Source organism: Oncorhynchus clarkii, chromosome 11 (assembly GCF_045791955.1).
Source record: "Oncorhynchus clarkii lewisi isolate Uvic-CL-2024 chromosome 11, UVic_Ocla_1.0, whole genome shotgun sequence".
NCBI lineage: Eukaryota > Metazoa > Chordata > Actinopteri > Salmoniformes > Salmonidae > Oncorhynchus > Oncorhynchus clarkii.
This window is the reverse complement of record NC_092157.1, coordinates 18,916,184-18,925,650: the sequence shown is the minus strand read 5'-3', so window position 1 is coordinate 18,925,650 and position 9,467 is coordinate 18,916,184. Positions and strand designations below refer to the sequence as shown.

Genomic DNA, 9,467 nt, shown 5'->3' with positions numbered 1-9,467 from the left:
CAGTGTAATGAACACAAGACAGGAGACAGGAGACAGGAGACAGGACTGTGTCCCAGTGTAATGAACACAAGACAGGAGACAGGACTGTGTCCCAGTGTAATGAACAGGAGACAGGAGACAGGACTGTGTCCCAGTGTAATGAACACAAGACAGGAGACAGGACTGTGTCCCAGTGTAATGAACACAAGACAGGAGACAGGACTGTGTCCCAGTGTAATGAACACAAGACAGGAGACAGGACTGTGTCCCAGTGTAATGAACAGGAGACAGGAGACAGGACTGTGTCCCAGTGTAATGAACACAAGACAGGAGACAGGACTGTGTCCCAGTGTAATGAACACAGGACAGGAGACAGGACTGTGTCACAGTGTAATGAACACAAGACAGGAGACAGGACTGTGTCCCAGTGTAATGAACACAAGACAGGAGACAGGACTGTGTCCCAGTGTAATGAACAGGAGACAGGAGACAGGACTGTGTCCCAGTGTAATGAACACAAGACAGGAGACAGGACTGTGTCCCAGTGTAATGAACACAAGACAGGAGACAGGACTGTGTCCCAGTGTAATGAACACAAGACAGGAGACAGGACTGTGTCCCAGTGTAATGAACAGGAGACAGGAGACAGGACTGTGTCCCAGTGTAATGAACACAAGACAGGAGACAGGACTGTGTCCCAGTGTAATGAACACAAGACAGGAGACAGGACTGTGTCCCAGTGTAATGAACAGGAGACAGGAGACAGGACTGTGTCCCAGTGTAATGAACATGAGACAGGAGACAGGACTGTGTCCCAGTGTAATGAACACAAGACAGGAGACAGGACTGTGTCCCAGTGTAATGAACAGGAGACAGGAGACAGGACTGTGTCCCAGTGTAATGAACAGGAGACAGGAGACAGGACTGTGTCCCAGTGTAATGAACAGAACACAGGAGACAGGACTGTGTCCCAGTGTAATGAACACAAGACAGGAGACAGGACTGTGTCCCAGTGTAATGAACACAAGACAGGAGACAGGACTGTGTCCCAGTGTAATGAACAGGAGACAGGAGACAGGACTGTGTCCCAGTGTAATGAACAGGAGACAGGAGACAGGACTGTGTCCCAGTGTAATGAACACAAGACAGGAGACAGGAGACAGGAGACAGGACTGTGTCCCAGTGTAATGAACACGACGCAGGAGACAGGACTGTGTCCCAGTGTAATGAACACAAGACAGGAGACAGGACTGTGTCCCAGTGTAATGAACACAAGACAGGAGACAGGACTGTGTCCCAGTGTAATGAACACAAGACAGGAGACAGGACTGTGTCCCAATGTAATGAACACAAGACAGGAGACAGGACTGTGTCCCAGTGTAATGAACACAAGACAGGAGACAGGACTGTGTCCCAGTGTAATGAACATGAGACAGGAGACAGGACTGTGTCCCAGTGTAATGAACACAAGACAGGAGACAGGACTGTGTCCCAGTGTAATGAACACAAGACAGGAGACAGGACTGTGTCACAGTGTAATGAACACAAGACAGGAGACAGGACTGTGTCCCAGTGTAATGAACACAAGACAGGAGACAGGACTGTGTCCCAGTGTAATGAACACAAGACAGGAGACAGGACTGTGTCCCAGTGTAATGAACACAAGACAGGAGACAGGACTGTGTCCCAGTGTAATGAACAGCAGACAGGAGACAGGACTGTGTCCCAGCGTAATGAACACAAGACAGGAGACAGGAGACAGGACTGTGTCCCAGTGTAATGAACAGGAGACAGGAGACAGGACTGTGTCCCAGTGTAATGAACACAAGACAGGAGACAGGAGACAGGACTGTGTCCCAGTGTAATGAACAGGAGACAGGAGACAGGACTGTGTCCCAGTGTAATGAACAGGAGACAGGACTGTGTCCCAGTGTAATGAACACAAGACAGGAGACAGGACTGTGTCCCAGTGTAATGAACACAAGACAGGAGACAGGACTGTGTCCCAGTGTAATGAACACAAGACAGGAGACAGGACTGTGTCCCAGTGTAATGAACAGGAGACAGGAGACAGGACTGTGTCCCAGTGTAATGAACACAAGACAGGAGACAGGACTGTGTCCCAGTGTAATGAACACAGGACAGGAGACAGGACTGTGTCACAGTGTAATGAACACAAGACAGGAGACAGGACTGTGTCCCAGTGTAATGAACAGGAGACAGGAGACAGGACTGTGTCCCAGTGTAATGAACACAAGACAGGAGACAGGAGACAGGAGACAGGACTGTGTCCCAGTGTAATGAACACAAGACAGGAGACAGGACTGTGTCCCAGTGTAATGAACACAAGACAGGAGACAGGACTGTGTCCCAGTGTAATGAACAGGAGACAGGAGACAGGACTGTGTCCCAGTGTAATGAACACAAGACAGGAGACAGGACTGTGTCCCAGTGTAATGAACACAAGACAGGAGACAGGACTGTGTCCCAGTGTAATGAACAGGAGACAGGAGACAGGACTGTGTCCCAGTGTAATGAACATGAGACAGGAGACAGGACTGTGTCCCAGTGTAATGAACACAAGACAGGAGACAGGACTGTGTCCCAGTGTAATGAACAGGAGACAGGAGACAGGACTGTGTCCCAGTGTAATGAACAGGAGACAGGAGACAGGACTGTGTCCCAGTGTAATGAACAGAACACAGGAGACAGGACTGTGTCCCAGTGTAATGAACACAAGACAGGAGACAGGACTGTGTCCCAGTGTAATGAACACAAGACAGGAGACAGGACTGTGTCCCAGTGTAATGAACAGGAGACAGGAGACAGGACTGTGTCCCAGTGTAATGAACAGGAGACAGGAGACAGGACTGTGTCCCAGTGTAATGAACACAAGGCAGGAGACAGGAGACAGGACTGTGTCCCAGTGTAATGAACAGGAGACAGGAGACAGGACTGTGTCCCAGTGTAATGAACACAAGACAGGAGACAGGAGACAGGAGACAGGACTGTGTCCCAGTGTAATGAACACAAGACAGGAGACAGGACTGTGTCCCAGTGTAATGAACACAAGACAGGAGACAGGACTGTGTCCCAGTGTAATGAACAGGAGACAGGAGACAGGACTGTGTCCCAGTGTAATGAACACAAGACAGGAGACAGGACTGTGTCACAGTGTAATGAACACAAGACAGGAGACAGGACTGTGTCCCAGTGTAATGAACACAAGACAGGAGACAGGACTGTGTCCCAGTGTAATGAACAGGAGACAGGAGACAGGACTGTGTCCCAGTGTAATGAACACAAGACAGGAGACAGGACTGTGTCACAGTGTAATGAACACAAGACAGGAGACAGGACTGTGTCCCAGTGTAATGAACACAAGACAGGAGACAGGACTGTGTCCCAGTGTAATGAACAGGAGACAGGAGACAGGACTGTGTCCCAGTGTAATGAACACAAGACAGGAGACAGGACTGTGTCCCAGTGTAATGAACATGAGACAGGAGACAGGACTGTGTCCCAGTGTAATGAACATGAGACAGGAGACAGGACTGTGTCTCAGTGTAATGAACACAAGACAGGAGACAGGACTGTGTCACAGTGTAATGAACAGGAGACAGGAGACAGGACTGTGTCCCAGTGTAATGAACACAAGACAGGAGACAGGACTGTGTCCCAGTGTAATGAACACAAGACAGGAGACAGGACTGTGTCCCAGTGTAATGAACACAAGACAGGAGACAGGACTGTGTCCCAGTGTAATGAACAGCAGACAGGAGACAGGACTGTGTCCCAGCGTAATGAACACAAGACAGGAGACAGGAGACAGGACTGTGTCCCAGTGTAATGAACAGGAGACAGGAGACAGGACTGTGTCCCAGTGTAATGAACACAAGACAGGAGACAGGAGACAGGACTGTGTCCCAGTGTAATGAACAGGAGACAGGAGACAGGACTGTGTCCCAGTGTAATGAACAGGAGACAGGACTGTGTCCCAGTGTAATGAACACAAGACAGGAGACAGGACTGTGTCCCAGTGTAATGAACACAAGACAGGAGACAGGACTGTGTCCCAGTGTAATGAACACAAGACAGGAGACAGGACTGTGTCCCAGTGTAATGAACAGGAGACAGGAGACAGGACTGTGTCCCAGTGTAATGAACACAAGACAGGAGACAGGACTGTGTCCCAGTGTAATGAACACAGGACAGGAGACAGGACTGTGTCACAGTGTAATGAACACAAGACAGGAGACAGGACTGTGTCCCAGTGTAATGAACAGGAGACAGGAGACAGGACTGTGTCCCAGTGTAATGAACAGGAGACAGGAGACAGGACTGTGTCCCAGTGTAATGAACACAAGACAGGAGACAGGACTGTGTCCCAGTGTAATGAACACAAGACAGGAGACAGGACTGTGTCCCAGTGTAATGAACACAAGACAGGAGACAGGACTGTGTCCCAGTGTAATGAACAGGAGACAGGAGACAGGACTGTGTCCCAGTGTAATGAACACAAGACAGGAGACAGGACTGTGTCCCAGTGTAATGAACACAAGACAGGAGACAGGACTGTGTCCCAGTGTAATGAACAGGAGACAGGAGACAGGACTGTGTCCCAGTGTAATGAACATGAGACAGGAGACAGGACTGTGTCCCAGTGTAATGAACACAAGACAGGAGACAGGACTGTGTCCCAGTGTAATGAACAGGAGACAGGAGACAGGACTGTGTCCCAGTGTAATGAACAGGAGACAGGAGACAGGACTGTGTCCCAGTGTAATGAACAGAACACAGGAGACAGGACTGTGTCCCAGTGTAATGAACACAAGACAGGAGACAGGACTGTGTCCCAGTGTAATGAACACAAGACAGGAGACAGGACTGTGTCCCAGTGTAATGAACAGGAGACAGGAGACAGGACTGTGTCCCAGTGTAATGAACAGGAGACAGGAGACAGGACTGTGTCCCAGTGTAATGAACACAAGGCAGGAGACAGGAGACAGGACTGTGTCCCAGTGTAATGAACAGGAGACAGGAGACAGGACTGTGTCCCAGTGTAATGAACACAAGACAGGAGACAGGAGACAGGAGACAGGACTGTGTCCCAGTGTAATGAACACAAGACAGGAGACAGGACTGTGTCCCAGTGTAATGAACACAAGACAGGAGACAGGACTGTGTCCCAGTGTAATGAACAGGAGACAGGAGACAGGACTGTGTCCCAGTGTAATGAACACAAGACAGGAGACAGGACTGTGTCACAGTGTAATGAACACAAGACAGGAGACAGGACTGTGTCCCAGTGTAATGAACACAAGACAGGAGACAGGACTGTGTCCCAGTGTAATGAACAGGAGACAGGAGACAGGACTGTGTCCCAGTGTAATGAACACAAGACAGGAGACAGGACTGTGTCACAGTGTAATGAACACAAGACAGGAGACAGGACTGTGTCCCAGTGTAATGAACACAAGGGAGACAGGACTGTGTCCCACAGGAGACAGGAGACAGGACTGTGTCCCAGTGTAATGAACACAAGACAGGAGACAGGACTGTGTCCCAGTGTAATGAACATGAGACAGGAGACAGGACTGTGTCCCAGTGTAATGAACATGAGACAGGAGACAGGACTGTGTCTCAGTGTAATGAACACAAGACAGGAGACAGGACTGTGTCCCAGTGTAATGAACAGAACACAGGAGACAGGACTGTGTCCCAGTGTAATGAACACAAGACAGGAGACAGGACTGTGTCCCAGTGTAATGAGATTTATCACACACTCTTAAAACGAAGGACTGTCTTTCTCCCTCCATCTCTCTCTCTCTCTCCCAACTGAGGATATCCACACACATTTCTCTCTTCCTATTATACCCATAATTATCATAAGAATTCCTCGACAGGCAGCGTTGTTGAGGAATGCAGGCACAACGCCACCAACACACACCGAGAGAGTTGATGAGGAATGCTGCAGCATGGGAGCAGATGAGTAGCAGTCCCAAGGCCAGGCAGTGAGAGACAGCCTGTCGGCATCATGGCGTTACAACTCTGATTATGTAATTCACGCTGTTCCTCCCTCAGGTCCTGTGACCTCATCATTGATAACACACAGAGAGAGGACTGCATGACCACTTCACTGTACAATCTGATAAAGGCTGATCTCGCTCACTGCCAGAACGAGTGAGTGAGTGTGTGTGCATATGTTTATATTCACAGTGAGAACTAAACAACATACAGAGGCACGAACACTCAAAGGGGAGTTGGTCTTTAGTGGTTTTGAGTCTCTATCAATTCAAATGAAGGGTCCAACTGGTGGTTTACAGCCAGTTCCTCTTAGTTCTCTGTGTTGTTGGAAAACATCGTAGTGTGTATCTGGAAAACACCATGTGTCGTAACAATAATGCAAAACCACTTGGGAACCATTACGTATACATTAGATGGGCTAATAAGGGATGCTGTGTTGATGCCACGATGCCTCCATCTTGGCACTCCCTCACCAGTGTAAAAAATATTTTGTATTTTAATTTTTTGAGATTACTAATGATACTGTCCCCACTACAGCAACAAAAAAATATATGAAATACATGTCATCTTGCCCTTGAAACATTTAATTGAAGTAGTGTAGAATTCCAATCATTTCTATGGAGGACTGCTCCTACTGGGGAGTGCCAATATGGCCGACCGGTGGCTTCAAAGCCTCTCAATGGCCAATACATAGTATCAGCAATCCAGGGTTTATATATATCATTGATACACAGCCACATCCAACATTGAGCATGTATTACCTGCTTGGTATTCAAGGTCTCTTTGCATTGTCAAATCAAACATACATTATTACTGTGAGATTTATAAAGCAGTTATTGACTTGTAATGGACAGCCTGTAGGCCTAAATGAGAACGCTCTTCTCACGAGTCTCTGTAAAACACTGTCTTAACAGTACAGGCCCTTTAATTGACTGTGGGTAGATTCATATTAGAAAGTCAGTAAGCAAACCTATATTACACTGATTCTCTCACAGGTACCCGGAATCCATCCACAAACAGTAAAACACAGACAGACACATAAAGACACACACACACACAGTGCCGGTTGTTCTGCTGACTGTGAGAGACTCCGTGTTTTCCTGTTGCTGTAATTATGACTATCAGAACTTCAGGCTCCTCTCTCAAGACCCATAAATCCTGGGCAGACACACACGTGAAAGGAAATGAAACTAATATGAGATGTGGCTCTGGTTCTGATTCTACTGTCAAACAAACTACTTTAGCAACTCAGCTCAGCTTGGATAGGAAGAATAGGTTTAACTTTGGGATCTAATGTTAATCATGACTCTCAAAGTTGAAATATCTGCTACAATGGCCAAGTTATATGAAGCATCGGATTACTGTTGTTGTGGCTGACATGTTCTTAAAACTTTAAAAAAATATATTTGTTTAACCCCTCGACACACTGATATACATGAGCGAATACATGACTGTTGACGTACTTCAACAAATGTACAACAGTTGATCACTTTGGATATGCACTTTGACCATGCGTAATTACGCACATGTGAGTTCACACCGCACGCACCATTGTGTACAAGGCAGTGCCAAACGACCTCATCTCCAAACCCACGACAGGAAGAGAAGCCACTGGATAGAAATTCATTAGAACAGAACACATTCCGATAAAAAAAATATTTGACACAGAACATATGGGCACATTTAACCCGACTTACCCTGTTGTTTTTATCCGTCTCCCTCACCTCTTCTACCCCCACACCTTGTCGGATCATGATCCGGACTATCGTGGCGTTGTTGGTGCAGCACGCCTGGAAGAACGTCAGCGGCTCGGGACTCGGTGGAGAGGGGGTCCGCTCGTTGTCCGCGAACACATCGTCCGGTGGGTAAAAGGAGTCGTCCGAAGCGATACTTTTACTGTCCGGTAATAACGAGAAATCGTCGTATTCATCGTACTCACCCCCCCCTGACTCGCAGGACCCGAGGTATGAGTCATCGTCTGATAAGGACGGTGATTCCTCGGTAATGGTCGGATGGACCTGGGCGATGCCGCTGGCGCCTTTGGGGTTCTGCTGCTGCTGTTTGACTCGGACCGTAGTAGAGGAGCCACCTCCGTCTCTCTCATCCGTGATCAGCACCATCTAACCCCCTAGGTGGCTGTCCTCCTCAGGGGGGAAGAACGGGTGGATCTCGGGCGAAGAGCACGTGGACGTTTTTTCCAACATCAACGCGGAGTATGAGTTGAACTTTGCAAAGAGCCTGGAAATGGAATGACAGTGAAGGTTTGGCAACTCGTTGTGATGTGATCGAACAGGCAAACTGCTGATCCTACTCCGTTGAGGAATATTCCCCTGATAATAGTCCAACTCCAGCATCCCAGAGAGAAATTAACATGAAATCAAATCGCTGCGCTGTCCCTGGAATACCAACCTAAACTACACCGGGTTGTAGCCTTCACCGGAGTCAAAAGTTGATTGTTTTTGTTCATTTTATAAAACACAGAAAGTTTTTCCATCACGTCTGGAGCAGTGAGAAAATGAAATGCCCGTGATTTAAAGTGCAATTCAACAGTCAACAATCCCCCTTTGCCGACACGAAGTAAACCCGAGAGTTACGCCAACTCTTGTTATGTCATCATCAGTACGAAAAAAAATGTGTTCCTCATTAGGACAGAAAACAATAGACACGCAGTACCCAAAGTAAAAGAGCCACACTCACCCAGCTAACGCGCAGAGTAGAAAAACAGGCACTCGATAAACTGTAGTCCCATAATCCGATTAGTTTCGTAGCCAACTGCCCCCTCCTCTCCATGGCTCTCCCCTCATGCCCTCCCTCATTTCGTTTTCGTTTGAGCAGATTAATTCCGCTCTGTCTGAAATGTTGACATCAGAAATACTTTGAGATTATAATTTTAGCTAAATGGGGGCAACCCCATTGCAACCCTTTTATGAGACATTGGTCATTGTTAGAATGATTCATACTGCAAAAGCAAAGTAAAACGTCTGTGCAGTCATTCTGCGGTTTCAAATGTACATTTTCTGTTTCTTGGATGATGTGAGATCTGTCAGGAAATCCCCCTACATTACCTTAGTTCTCACTGTGAATGACTCAGACACTCAGTAGAACAGTCACAACAGTTCAGATATCCATCCTTGATTCAACCATACAACCACTTTTCACATTTTCACACTTGTAGAACAAGCCAAGTTAAAGTAGGCCTAAACTGACTATTGATTCACTGACCAATCCATGTTTAATAAGGTTCCATCAACTCACGATGCCAATCCAAGACAGTGGTATTGTGCTTGTTAAATGGCCTCTGGATCTGTGTGTCTGCTTGCTAGAGGGACTCTCCTCTCTTGGTGTATCTGACCCTAATCTGTCCCTGGCCCGGCCCCAGCTGTCCTAGCCGCCCGAGGCCTATGCAACCTCTAAATCAGTCTGCAGTGTATCAGCCCATTGCTAATCAGATCCAACAGGAG

At 47.6% G+C, this 9,467-nt stretch overlaps 1 protein-coding gene across 1 annotated transcript in view; it reads right to left on the bottom strand.

The window, feature by feature from the left end:
* Positions 1-8,700, bottom strand: part of LOC139420323 (ankyrin repeat domain 33ba) — a 23,566-nt gene extending 14,866 nt beyond the window's left edge. The window contains exon 1 of the mRNA XM_071170299.1: positions 7,704-8,700. Within this exon, the coding sequence (XP_071026400.1) occupies positions 7,704-8,126 (423 nt within the window). The 5' untranslated portion in view covers positions 8,127-8,700. The remainder of the gene's footprint in view (positions 1-7,703) is intronic.
* Between the last annotated feature and the right edge of the window lie 767 nt (positions 8,701-9,467).